At 44.7% G+C, this 14284-nt stretch overlaps 1 protein-coding gene across 1 annotated transcript in view; it reads right to left on the bottom strand.

Annotated features, from left to right (window-relative positions):
- Positions 1-14284, bottom strand: part of grm3 (glutamate receptor, metabotropic 3) — a 191305-nt gene that overhangs the window by 14803 nt on the left and 162218 nt on the right. The window contains exon 4 of the mRNA XM_078552902.1: positions 4713-5779. Within this exon, the coding sequence (XP_078409028.1) occupies positions 4713-5779 (1067 nt within the window). The remainder of the gene's footprint in view (positions 1-4712; positions 5780-14284) is intronic.

Raw genomic sequence — 14284 nt, 5'->3', positions numbered from 1 at the left:
CTGCTGGCAACACCTTCCATCACTTTACTGATGGTCGAGAGTAGACTGATGGGGCTGTACTTGGCCGAGTGGAATTTATCCTGCTTTTTGTGTACAGGACACACCCGGGCAATTTTCCACATTGTCATGTAGATGCCAGTGTTGAAGCTGTACTGGAACAACTTGGCTAGGGGCGCAGCAAGTTCTGGAGCACAAGTCTTCAATTGCAATTCTTGAATTGCAAAAAGTTAGGATGCAGATACAGCAAGTGATCAGGAAGGCAAATGGAAGGTTGGCACTTATTGTAAGGGGAATAGAATATAAAAGTACGGAAGTTTTACTGCAGTTGTACAGGGTCTTGGTGAGACCACATCTGGAATAGGAACATAGGAACAGGAATAGGCCATTCAGCCCTCTGTCATTCAATTAGATAATGGCTGATCATCTACCTCAATGCCACTTACCCCGCACTATCTCCATATCCCTTGATGTCATTAGCCTCTAGAAATCTATCGCTTTCTGTCTTGAACATGCTCAATGATTGAGTTTCCACAGCCCTCTGGGGTAGAGATTCCAAAGATTCACCAACCTCTGAATGAAGAAATTCCTCCATCTCAGTCTTAAATGGCCTATCCCTTACCCTGAGATTATGTCCCTGGTTTTAGACTCACCAGCTAGGGGAAACATCGACCTTGTCATGCCCTGTAAGAATTTTATAAGTTTCAATGAGGTCACCCCTCATTCTTCGAAATTCTAGGGAATACAGACCCAGTCTCCTCAATCTCTCCTCATAAGACAATCCCGCCATCCCAGGGATTAACCTGGTGAACCTCCGTTGCACTCCCTCTATGGCAAGTATATCCTTCCTTAGATAAAGAGACTAAAACTGTATATAGGTGAGGCCTGACCAAGGCTCTATGGAATTTCAGCAAGACATCTTTATTCCTGTACTCAAATTCCCTCATTATGAAGGCCCACATACCATTTGCCTTCCTAATTGCTTGTTGCACCTGCATGCTAGCTTTTAGTGACTCATGGACAAGGACACCCAGGTCACTTTGGACACCCGCACTTCCCAGCCTCTCACCATTTAAGAAATTTTCTGCCTTTCTGTTTTTTCTACCAAAGTGAATAACTTCAGTCTTATTTGCATTATTTTCCATCTGCCATGTTCTAGCCCATTCATTTAGCCTGTCCAAATATTCTTGAAGTCTCCTTGCATCCTCCTCACAACATGTTCCCACCCTGTTTGGTGTCATCAGCAAACTTGGAAACATTACAATTGGTCCCCACAAGCAAATAATTTATATAGATTGCGAACAGCTGTGGACCTAGCACTGATCCTTGTGGTACCCCACTAGTAACAGCCTGCCATCCTGAGAATGATCCATTTATTCCTACTCTCTGTTTTCTGTCTGCTAACTAATTCTCAGTCCATACTAGTATATTTTCCCCAATCCCAGCTGTACTTTAATTTACTGACCTTCTGTGTGGGACTTTATCAAAAGCCTTCTGAAAATCCAAATACACCATATCCACTGGTTCTAATTTATCAAACATGATTTCCCTTTCATAAATCCATGTTGAATCTGCCCAATTTTACCATTATTTTCTAAATATCCAGTTATCATATCCTTTACAGTAGAATCTAACATTTTCCCTACGACTGATGTGAGATCATCAGGTCTATAGTTCTCCATTCTCCCTCTTCCTCCCTTCTTAAATAGTGGGGTTACATCTGCTGTGTACAGCTTTGGTCTCCTTATTTGAAAAAGGATATAATTGCATTAGAAGCAGTTCAGAGAAGGTTCACTCGACTCATTTCTGGGATGAAGGGCTTATCTTATGCAGAAAGGTTGGACAAATTGGGCCTATACCCATTGGAGTTTAGAAGAATGAGAGGTGATCTGATTGAAACATATAAGGTCCTGAGGGGATTTGATAGTGTAGATACTGGGAAGATGTTTCCACTTGTGGGAGAGACTAGAACCAAGGGACACAGTTTAAGAATAAGAGGTCTATCATTTAAGATGGAGATGAGGAGAAATTCTTCTCTCAAAGGGTAATTAGTCTGTGGAATTCTCTTCCCCAGAAAGCAGTGGAGGCTGGGTCATTGAATTTATTTAAGGCAGAGTTAGACACATTTTAGATCGACAAGGGAGCCAAGGGTTATGGGGGGGCAGAAGGCAAAGTGAAGTTGAGACACAACCAGGTCAGCCACGATCTTATTGAATGGTGGAGCTTGCAGGGCTGAATGGCCTACTTCTGCTCCTAAGTCCTCTGTTCCTATGTCCTACGTATGTACTATTGCCAGAATGTTGTCAGGGTCCTTTGCATTATCCAGCGCTTTCAGCCATTCCCTGATATCACATGGGCTGAATTGAATTGCCTGAAGACTGGCATCTGTGATGCTGGGGACCTCAGGAGGAGGCTGAGATGAATCATTAACTTGACACTTCTGGCTCAAGATGGTTGCAAATGCTTCAGCCTTATCTGTTGCACTGATATGCTGGGCTTCCCCATCATTGAGGATGGGGTATTTGTGGATTCTCTTCCTTCTCCTGTTAATTGTTTAATCTCCTTTCACCATTCATGACTGGATGTAGCAAAGCTTTGATCTGACCTGTTAGTTATGGGATCACTTTGCTCTGTTTATCCCATGCTGCTTCTGCTGTTTGGCACTCAAGTAGTCCTTTACATGTGGCTTCACCAGATAGACACCTCATTTTTAGGTATGCCTGGTGCTGCTCCTGGTTCACTCTTCATTGAACCAGGTTGATCCCCTGGTTTGATGGTAATAGTAGGGTGGGGGCTATGCTGGGCTATGAGGTTACAGATTGTGGTTGTATATCATTCTGCTGCTGCTGATGTCCCACAGCGCCTCATGGATGCCCAGCTTTGAGTTGCTAGATCTGTTCTGAATTTGCCCAAACACAATGGTGGGTATGCTTAGTGTGAAGATGGGGCTTCCTATACACAATAGGTGTGTAAACAAAGGCAAGTTAACAAATACTTAATTGTTTATGATACTTGGGGAAAAATAATATTTTAAAGATCGTTCTTCTTAGTATTTTATAATGTATATGAATAAATGTTGCTTTAAAATCACTACATTGAAATATAACTCTTTTCCAAATCTTTTGTCTAAAAATGGTCAGAATCCTGAAATGTGGCAATATCATTTGAATAATCACAAAAATGGCATCTGAAATGTGTCAGATCAAAAGTAGTCCTGACTTCAAATCTGTTTTGTTCTAAACTTGATTACAGTTTTGGAAAATCACTGCAGAGGAGAATGGCTGAAGATCTATTTGTTGATGATTTTAGTGGAAAGTGTTGGGGAGGAATTTTATGGTGATGGGGTCTTGGCTTCCTCCTGGGAAAACCTGCCATATTACGTTCCAATGAAAGGCTTTTATTGGGATCAGGACAATGGAGCTAGGAAGTTTCACCCATTGAGAGCGCCCAGTAATCAGAGGCTGGCAGCTCTTTTGCCCAGCAGTGCCACTGGGGTGGTGTTGGCTACTGCCGGAATGACACCCACCAGAGGCCCAGGATCACGGAGTGACCCAGGCCATAGGTAAATGATGGCAGGAGGGGTTTAGCGAGGTGGGGGTCATAGGGGATGGAGCTGTTGCAGGGGGCAGGTCGGCTGCAAGGGCAGAGTGATGGATCTCAGCGGGCCCCCCCTTCCCAATGCCAGGTCCCTTGATCAAGCATTGAGTACCTTGGAATGAGGGACACCGCCGACCTCTCCCCCCACCACACTCCCTCCCACCCCGACCTCCCCACCGCTGACCTCCCCCCCACCCCCCCGCCCCTCAGGAGGTCACAAGCAACCGGGACAGGTTTCCGTGTCGTGCTCCCCACATGGCAACAGGCCTGCCCACCACTAGGTTAATTGGGCATTAATTGTCCAATTAAGGGCCTCAATTGGTTGTGGGCAGGGACACTGTCCATGCAAAATTTGCCAGCTGGAATGGCTTTAGACTTTAGCTTAAAGCGATGGCAAGGAAAAATTGCTGGAAATACATGAGGGTATTAGCAGATTTTAGGTACATGAAGAAACTCTGGTTAATAAAGATATTTGGGAAATTTAGAAGAATTAAACACTCTATGCCATCTTGATTTCTCTGCAGACCACTGATGGAGAAGTTAATGACTAATATTTTTTGGGCATTATGGACAGAATACTGAATTATGCAGACGGTAAATCACCATTGTCATCCCTTCGTGAGTGACTTCAATTGCACAATTCAATTTAAAGTCCCAGGCGTACATTAACCTTGTATGAAATGGTGAGTTGATCAAAACATGTTGCATGAGACCAGACTCATAAATAAGATGACTGATTAAATCAATACTGTCAACATAAGGAACAATATTGGAACTTAAGACTGACTTGTACCTATTATTAGAGATAAGTAGCCAATGGCAAATGCCAAAATCCTGACATTAAAACTGACAATGCTGGAAATGCATGGCAGGTCTGTTGGTACCTGAAGGGAAAGGTTACTTTACATTTTGGTGGGACCTGAAACTCTCGCCAGTTTTCCTCCTTCAGGTACTAACTGCCCTCCTGGGCTTTTAAATTATTGCTTTTTCAATTAAACACCTGTTATGATATTGCCAGTACTTATAGTGACACTGGGAATATATGGATGTAAGTATGTTTACATTATTCTTTTGGACCTTAAAACTTGGTGATAAGATAGAAAGAGTTCATCACTTACCCTATAATCACTGGAAGTCACGTAAAATATAGGCAGAAAGGCAAGCCAGATAATACATGTGGTGTACATGGTAAATCCAATAAATTTTGCTTCATTGAAGTTTTCAGGACATTTTCTTGTCTTAAAGGCATAGACTGTACACAGGGTCACCAGCACCACATCATATGTCAAAGATATTAACATGCTGGAGTCTTTTACATTACATTTCAGAATGACTGTCTCTCTTTTCTCAGGAACAGTGTACCTTCTTGTACCAGGAGCCTCCAGCATGAGCCAGACTGACACAATGATAATCTGAACTGAGATGAGACTGAGACAGATGAAGACTTGAGAGCTGGGGCTGATGAACCTGGGTCTCTGGGCCCCTTCCTTCACACCATTAAATATCCGAGCGATACGGTTGGTCTTGGTAAGCAGTGCTGAGTAGCACACGGCAAAGGATGTGCCAAGTCCCAATCGCCGCAAGGTGCATATAGCGGGTGAGGGTTTTGCGATAAAGAAAAATGTCATACAGTAGGAAAAGAAGACCCCAAACAGCAAAATGTAGCAAAGTTCACGTCCTGAGGCTTTGATAAGAGGTGTGTTGTTGTGCTTTACAAAGATAGTGGCAACCATCAGTGTAGTAACAATCCCAGCACATGAGATAGTAATTGGTCCTACAGCCCAGGCATCTCCCCATCTGATAAACTCCTCCGGTAAGTCATAGCATCCTGTGAGGTCCTCGTTGGGCCATCTGCCCGGCCCACAGTCCTTGCACGTGAACTCATCCTCCAGGTATGCATAGGGGTCACATGGCACGCAAATCCAGCAGCAGACGTCTCCAGGCTGCATGTTTTTGATCTCGTTTCTGGCACACGGATCACTGCATTGTGATGTGGGGATGTGATGTTTGGGCCAGTGAATCAGGGCTGTGTTCAGGGACAAAGACTTTGCCCATTGGCCAACCTTGATGTAGGTGTATTTTCCTGCAACTTTCTGAAAGTTGAACACATTGTATCGACCAATACCATCTCCATTTTCATCAAATTTGACTTCACTGTCCATATCACCTGGGGGACGGAATGGGGCTGGAAAAGAGAGGAAGGTGAAGTTAAAAACACATCTTCCAACTAAGTGATAACCCTATAAAGACAGCACTTATTCAAAAATACTATACAATGGTGAAATTTCATAGGCTTCCCGCTCCTCCTCAACACGCACGCCAGCCACAAAGCTTATTGCTTCCCGAGTTCGCTGGGACACAAGCAGCTAAATTTTACTCTATGTTATTCTTAAACAGATAACGTATCCATTGTCTAATTTTTTTCTGACTTTCCAAGTCAACATTTTTGCTCGCTGCCAACTCTGTTACCCAGTTGAAAGCAAGAGCTAACTGGAGAGGTGCATGTGAATTTTCCTCCTATTTCTCAGAAAATCGCAGGAAAATTCTCTGGTGTCAGAACCGCCCTAATTCCACCTTGAGCTGGCTCCCCCTGAACTTCCTTGAGCTGCTGCAGAAGCCCTATCATTCTCCCACCACCTCTGTACAATTCAAACTGAGAGATGGTGGGGAAGGAGCTCCGGGTTTGCTGGTTTGGAGGTTGCGCTGAGTAACTTACACACGACCCAATGAGGAGCAGAAGCTGTTCAGGATCAGAGGCCCAAACTGAACAATTCCAGAAGTAGAAGAGGCTGGTGATCTTTGAATTCAGACTTCTTTAAGATAGGAAATGATCTTAGCATCAGTTAAATTTTTTTTCCCCATTCTGCCCACACTTGTTTCTAACTGCTTCTCGGGTTTAGACCACTGACAGAGTTTTGGGTCAGTTGAGCAAATGTGCTTGAAGAGGGTGAAGAGTACACTGGTACTCAGAGTGGACGAAGAGGAAGAGGCAGACATTTTCAGAGTGGCCCTGCTGAGGGTGTGCAATGTTTTGCAGCTCTGTTCTCCAGTTCAAGTATCGAAGGAGTTGGGTATTAATGCCAATGGCACCTCTGCCCCAAGGGGTTATGCGGGGAGGGGGATTGGGGGGGTGGGGGGGGTGGCGGGTGGCAGGGTGTGAGGGGTGTGGAATCTCACCTGCGAACTTAGCTGGCTGCGAATGAATGGTCAAAATGAGGGAATAGCTGAATATTCTAGTCTTTGGGGCATGTGGCAATATTCAAATAAAAAATCTCTCAGAAATGACAAAAGATGAATGAAGTCCACCAGAGGGTGGATGGCACAGGGTCCATGGTTGTGTGGAAGGATTGGTGGGGGGGGGAGGGGTTGAGCCATATTATCTTCATGCTTATTCACCGCCAGGTAGCCAATGTAGCAACATATTTACAATTGCCTGGGAACAAAGCACCGAGAGGGGAAAGACTGGTGTGTGGCATATCAAGACTGAATTAGACAGAAGTTAACTTATAGGATCCCTATCCTTTACCCCATAAAGCTGTTCAAAGTATCCAGGAGGGAAACAGTGGATGCTGAGCAGGGGTGAACAAACTGTGGTGGGGGGCCCAAAGGCAGAGTTTGGAAGTTGAATATCTAGAAGGATTTGGAAAGCAGTCAGTCTGGTGCCATGGCAAAGGGGCTCTCTCTAGTGGTGGATTTTCTCTCGAGTCTATTTCTGCGTATTAGTGACTCACATAGATATAGTGATTGCTATGTTTAACAACAAATGCAGGTCAGTTATTAATACAATGCAAGAGCAACGGAAAAAAAGGACAAAGCTCACCAATCTCCTGGATTAATCTACAACACTATGCTATTATTGATTTCCATTTCTGAGCAGGTCTGTCCTGTGATGTCTGGCTCACAAAAATAGCTCATAACTTTTCTTTTCGGCACCTCTTTTGTTGTATTGCCTACATGTACTCCCCATCTGTTTGTTAAAATTGCATTTGGGGCACTATGTAGATCAGAGGACCCCAATGTACAAGACCTACTGCCTTCAAGGTTGCCAGTGGGAGGCCTCTTTAAGAACTGGAATGTTGGAGTACTGGTACACACCTGTTTATGTTGGATGGCCTGTTGATTTTACCCCATAATATCTAGTGTCAGAGGAGGCCTGAATCAACCCTCTATTTTTCCCAAAAACTTCAGAGACACCTGCTATGATTGACGCTAGGTTTTGACTGGCCTTTACACCAGCACAGATGGGTAAGCAAATATTAACAAAGTCCCTTTTAAGTCCATAACATCACATTTTCCCTAGTATTTTCCCTAAATGGAAACAAAGTTAGGAAATCTACCCTTTCCATAGCTATGTTCATACTTGAGAGATGGAAGTAAAAATAATTAACAGAGCTCAGCCTGCAGGGGAGTGGAAATCACTGCAGTAACAATAGGTGGCACTGTGGCCTTACTGTATTACCAGCCAGGTGTAACACAATAATTGTGCAAGTGCAGAATAGCTCCAGAAGTTTTGGAAACCACATTGGTCTGAATGCAATTGGAAAATAGGACTCACCCCTTTAAGAAAAACAAAACTGAAAATGCAGAGTGGGATATTTTCAATGTTTTTGCATCATATATATTATCCCATATTGGTAACACAACTCAAAAACATCTCTTTATTTCAGAATTCCAGTGCTGCAATTCCCATCGAAGCCAATAACTTTAAACAAGAGATTTGAACTCCCAGTCACTTCCATGGATTCATGACTCCCCGTTTCACCAAGTCATAACACTGAACGACTATTGCAAGGTACTTCCCTCCGTTTTTAGAGAATTCCCAAACCACCACTCCAGCGATTCCATCTCTTGGTCGTGCCAGGATGAATCTTGCAGAACCTTTAATTGCCATGGGATGCATCTCTTTAACCAGAGACCATTCTCCCTCTCACATTCTGCCTGATAGGTTGGAGAGGACAACAGCCTTTTCTTCTCTGTTGACCACACCAACGGCAGCCTGTTGTCTCTGTGAGACTCTTGCTCACTCTCTGTCTTCTGTCCAAAATCTCGGAGACAGAAATTCTGTTTAGTCAGCCTAGCTTCTCCTGCCTTTGTTTCAGCTGCGAACAATTTACACCTTTCTCTCAGTAAGGCTCAACCTGGGCCCCCGGTTTCCATGGTAATCAAGCCACACAGGCTTGCTGTCGGGCAGAATTTGTAGCAGATCACATGACCCTCTTCACTACTCCATTTTGCCTTGAATAAAGAGACAGTCTAAAACATAATCATTGTATAAACCCCGCAAACGTAACACATGTATTAACCTGGAACAGAAACATTACTTCTAAAATTAACAGCAATTTATTTTTAGGCTGCAGTCTGTTGTTTCCTGTAGTAAGCCTAGTGGGTTAAAATGCATCTATTTCACGGAAATTCACTTTGTATGAAATTCAATGCATCCATTTCCCTAATGGAGAATGTCTTTAGGAGGCATTATTAAACAGTTGAATGTAGAGGTACTTTAGTCAGTTTTGTTACATTAACTTCATACGATTGTGAACCCCTTTTCGCTCCACTGGTATTATTTATATTATTATCAGTAATTTAAGCCATCCTATCAGATTTTGGTTGACATTCCACATTTTTTTAACACTTACTGAACACAAAGAAAAGGCAACAAAGGCAGGTAGTAGGAGTGGGGAAAGTTCCCTGCTCTGCCCACCTGCCTTAGGAGAAAGTGCCCACAAGATGGGATCGTCATTGCTGGGGGAGGGTGGGCCTGCTTTGGTTAAAAGGCCTGCTTCGGTGCTGTGGAACTTTGTTCCAGTTATAACAAAAACACAAAGGCCATCCAACCTTCACCCTCACCCCCCACACCTACCCCATGCTGCATCCTTTCCACCTCATGCCCCCCCACCCACCCCCTATGCCAAGCTATGCCCCTTCACCAACCACGCTATGGCCCTTCATGTTCCTGATGGCAAGCTATGCATCTCCACCCATCCACTATGATACTTCATGTTCCCTTTGCCAAGCTCTGCCCTTCCTCCCATGGCCCCCATACTCCAATGCCAAGCTAGGGCACACCCAAGCCATTCACCCATTATACACTGTATAGAACCAATCAACCCTGCAGTGACAGTAGGATGTGTTAAAAAAAAGCTTTAAAATTAATTAATTCATAACTTTCTGCTACTTGTTTAAAACATCATTTCACTAGAAAGCAATAAACATGTCAATCACCCAGACCCTTCAAATTATCAATAACAAAAACCCACAAATGCTTAAACCACTTAATCTTGTGTAAATAAACATTGTGAACTTGAGTGTAGAGATCAGAGAGTCTGAACTTTCAATCAAGCAGTGTTTCCCCTGGGGTGCAGATGTTTCAACAAGCGCTGGTTGCCTGGGCTCTCAGCCAAGCTGTATGCTTCATATGGGGTGTGTTGTAGAAATATCTCTATGTCCTTTTGATGAGAAGCAGTAATTTTTAAAAAATTTATTTACGGGATGTGGGCTTTGCTGGCTGGCCTGCGTTTATTACCCATCCCTAGTTCCCCTTGAGAAGGTTGTCATGTGCTGCCTTCTTGAACTGCTGTAATCCATGTGGTGTAGGTACACCCACACTGCTGTTAGGGAGGGAGTTCCAGGATTTTGACCCAGCGACTGTAAAGGAACGATGATATATTTCCAAGTTAGGATGGTAAGTGACTTGGAGAGTGGTGGTGTTCCCATCTATCTGCTGCCCTTGTCCTTCTAGACGGTAGTGGCCATGGGTTTGGAAGGTGCTGTTGAAGGAGCCTTGGTGAATTCCTGCAGTGCATCTTGTAGTTGGTACATACTGCTGCTACTGTGCATCGGTAGTGGAGGGCATGAATGTTTCTGGATGTGGTGCCAATCAAGCGGGCTGCTTTGTCCTAGACAGTGTCAAGCTTTTTGAGTGTTGCGGGAGCTGCACTCATCCAGGCAAGCGGAGAGTATTCCATCACACTCCTGACTTGTGCCTTGTAGATGGTGGACAGGCTTTGGGGAGTCAGGAGGTGAGTTACTTGTCGCATGATCCCTAGCCTTTGACCTGCTCTTGTAGCCACAGTATTTATATGGCTAATCCAGTTCAGTTTCTGGTCAATGGTAACACCCAGGATGTTGATAGTGGAGATTCAGTGATGGTAATACAATTGAACATCAATGGGCGATGGTTGGATTCTTTCTTGTTGGAGATGGTCATTGCCTGACACTTGTGTGGCGCAAATGTTACTTGCCACTTGTCAGCTCAGACCTGGATATTGTCCAGATCTTGCTGCATTTGGACATGGACTGCTTCAGTATCTGAGTAGTTAGGAATGGTGCTGAACATTGTGCAATCATCAGCGAACATCCCCACTTCTGATCTGTGCTAGGTATGACTCCAACCAATGGAGAGATAATCCCCTGATTCCCATTGACTCCAGTTTTGCTAGGGTTCCTTGATTCCTCAAATGCGGCCTTGATGTCAAGGGCAGCCAATCTAACCTACCTCGAGAGTTCAGCTCTTTTGTCCATGTTTGAACCAAGGCTGTAATGAGGTCAGGAGCTGAGTGTCCCTGGCAGAACCCAACTGGGCGTCAGTGAGCAGGTTATTGCTAAGCAAGTGCCGCTTGATAGCACTGTTGATGACCCCTTCCATTACTTTACTGATGATCAAGAGTAGACTGATGAGCTGGTAACTGGCCAGGTTGGATTTGTCCTGTTTTTTGTGTACAGGACATACCTGGACAATTTTCCACAGAGCCGGGTAGATGCCAATGTTGTAGCTGTACTGGAACAGCTCGGCTAGGGGTGCGGCAAGTTCTGGAGCACACGCCTTCAGTACTATTGCATGAATATTGTCAGGGCCCATAGCCTTTGCAGTATTCAATGCCTTTAGGGATGGTGATGGTGGTGCCTGGGACATTATCGATAAGATATGATTCCGTGAGGATGACTATGTCTGGCTGTTGCTTGACTAGTCTGTGAGACAGCTCTCCCAATTTTGGCACAAGCCCCCAGATGTTAGTAAGGAGGACTTTGAAGAGTCAACAGGGCTGCGATTGCCATTGTCATTTCCAGTGCCTAGTTCGATGCCGGGTAGTTCGTCTGGCTTCATTCCTTTTTTGTAGCGGCTTGCTAGGCCATTGCTTTGGATCTGGAGTCACATGTAGGCCAGACCAGGTAAGGACGAGAGATTTCCTTCCCTAAAGCACATTCATGAACCAGATGGGGTTTTACTATAATCGACAATGATTTCATCATTAATTCCCGATTTTTATTGAATTCAAATTCAAATTCCACCACCTGCCATGGTGGGATTCAACCCTGGGTCCCCCAAAGCATTACCCTGGGTCTCTGGAATACCAGTGACAATACCACTATGCCATCACCTCCCTTAACCTTGCAGCACTGTCTGTAAAATGCTGCAAAAGTTTGACGTTATTGGAAATTGGTTTTATTTGGCCCAAATAACTGGCTCCAGTAATATTTTTCACTGGTAGTAATTGCTTCTTGCTAAATGGTGCTGATCAATGGGGCTTTCTGCTAACACCGCCAATGCAATTCTTCAGGGTTTCTAATGATTCCAATTTTCTTGGTACACCAAGGGAACGGCTAACCCCACCCAAAATCAGTGGATGGTGATTAAAAAAAAAAACGCACATAGCCCTTGAATTTCGGTTGACTGGTTTCAAAAGATGGTTTATATATTTTACAGGAGACACTGTAACGACATGTATATCTGTGCGTAGCACTGGAAATACAATGAGTAAGCACATCACGAAAAAGCAAAATTTAGTATGTAATTGGGACATTACTCTCTTGCTTTTATCCACTTATTTCTTTGATAAAGGAAAGCAGATGGACCAGAGGGTCTTATCCTGTGCCATTGTTCCTATGTACATTATCTGACATTGCAACACTTACATTACCAAATGACAACATTTATAAACCAATTTCATATTCTGAATTGAATGGCTGAGGCCAACATCAAGAGTCCAATCCTATTAACACCTGAAAACCATAGGGCATGTTATTTAATGTTATCAATAATTGAGCTGGTTTTCCAAGAGCAAGGGTAACTAATCATCTTTTGATGTGACAAAAACGCAGACATCGAATTTGAACAATTTTTTTTCTCGAAAGGCACTGCAGAAAACAAGTGATAAGGACCTTAATTTCTTTTTCAACAAAAAGCGGGGCTGGATTTTGTTTCAAGGCTGGTTCCAAACCCGGCACGTGTTGTCACTTGGTAATGGAAGTGGGAGTACCCGAATCCGATGCGGGTATTCGTGCCCGATTATCCTGGCGTTCTGCCCTCCGGATCCACCACCACGTCTGCTCTGGTGGACTCCACTAAATCCAGGTTGGGGATTTTCTGGCAAAGGGCTGCCAAATAAGACTGTGAGCGGACAATATGGCGAGAAAGCCAAAAATCGGGGTTCACGACGTCCGTGAAACCAGTTTGCAATCGCCCGCTCCGCCGGTCAATGGCGGACCGTGTTTCCCACCATCAGACATTGGGAATCTCATTGTAATACATCTGCAAATCATTACAAGCCCAGCTTGTAATACATCTGCAAATCATTACAAGCCCAGCTTGTAATACATCTGCAAATCATTACAAGCCCAGCTTGTAATACATCTGCAAATCATTACAAGCCCAGCTTGTAATACATCTGCAAATCATTACAAGCCCAGCTTGCCGGAATCATACCCCGAGGCTGGATCATCTGAGCACATCAGCGTGATTTCACAACAGCTTATAATAGGTGTGCATTTGGCGAGCTGCACTTCACTCGGGACTTCGAGGTTTGTTTGCCTATCCTGCTTCAGTCAGCACTCACAGTCATCAGCGCCAGGATTCACAAACAGCACCACATCACTTTTAAGGGGACTTATAGGCAGCTCTACATACCAGACCAGCCATAAGGCATGGGTGGCTTTTCAACGGCTGCAGGTTTAGGGCTTGCTTGGGCAAGGGGGAGAAGCGACCTCGGGCAAGGGAAGAGGCTACAGGGTGAGGGCTGTACTGGGGAAGGTGGGTATCCCAGAGTGTGTGTGGGGGAACATGTTGACCTGTGCAAGCGGACTCAAGAGGGTGAGGGCTGAGGAGGCAGTTTCCAGAGGAGATGAGGCCAGATGGACACATGAGGGTGTGTGTGAGAGAGTGCGTGGTGATGTCCCTTGAGCTGGCAGTGAGTGAGATGCCAGTGAATGTGTGATGGGCTTGAGTGTGTGAGTTTAGAGTGATGAGATGGTTGCCATATCCTGGTTGCAGGGATGAGATCATTCATCCTATATATGCATTGCTTGGCCAACCTCTTCTGTGCAGCATTAGCACTGACCACCACTGCCATCGCTTACTAAGTTGGAGTGGTAATGTTGCTGCCCCTCCTGCAGCCAGAACGGGGGTAGAGGACATCATGGTGGGCCTCCATGGTGTCCAAAAGGTGCTCGAGAAATGTAACACTGAATTAGAGGGCTGCAGTCTTTTTGCCTTTCAGGGCCATGTCCAGGGTGCAGTGCAGCACTCCTGGGCTGGAAACACTGAGAGGTGCACACGCGGCTGCACTTTAAATGTGGCACCCAGAGTGATGAAGCGGCGAGGTGACAGCGTGGTGGGTGAATTAGAGCCCGCCCGCCATTGAAATGGCGTGTTTCCCAGGAATGCATAATTAATGCGATGGGGCTGGGACGATAC

This window comes from Cetorhinus maximus, chromosome 12 (assembly GCF_964194155.1).
Source record: "Cetorhinus maximus chromosome 12, sCetMax3.hap1.1, whole genome shotgun sequence".
Lineage (NCBI taxonomy): Eukaryota > Metazoa > Chordata > Chondrichthyes > Lamniformes > Cetorhinidae > Cetorhinus > Cetorhinus maximus.
This window is presented reverse-complemented; position numbering and strand designations above follow the sequence as displayed.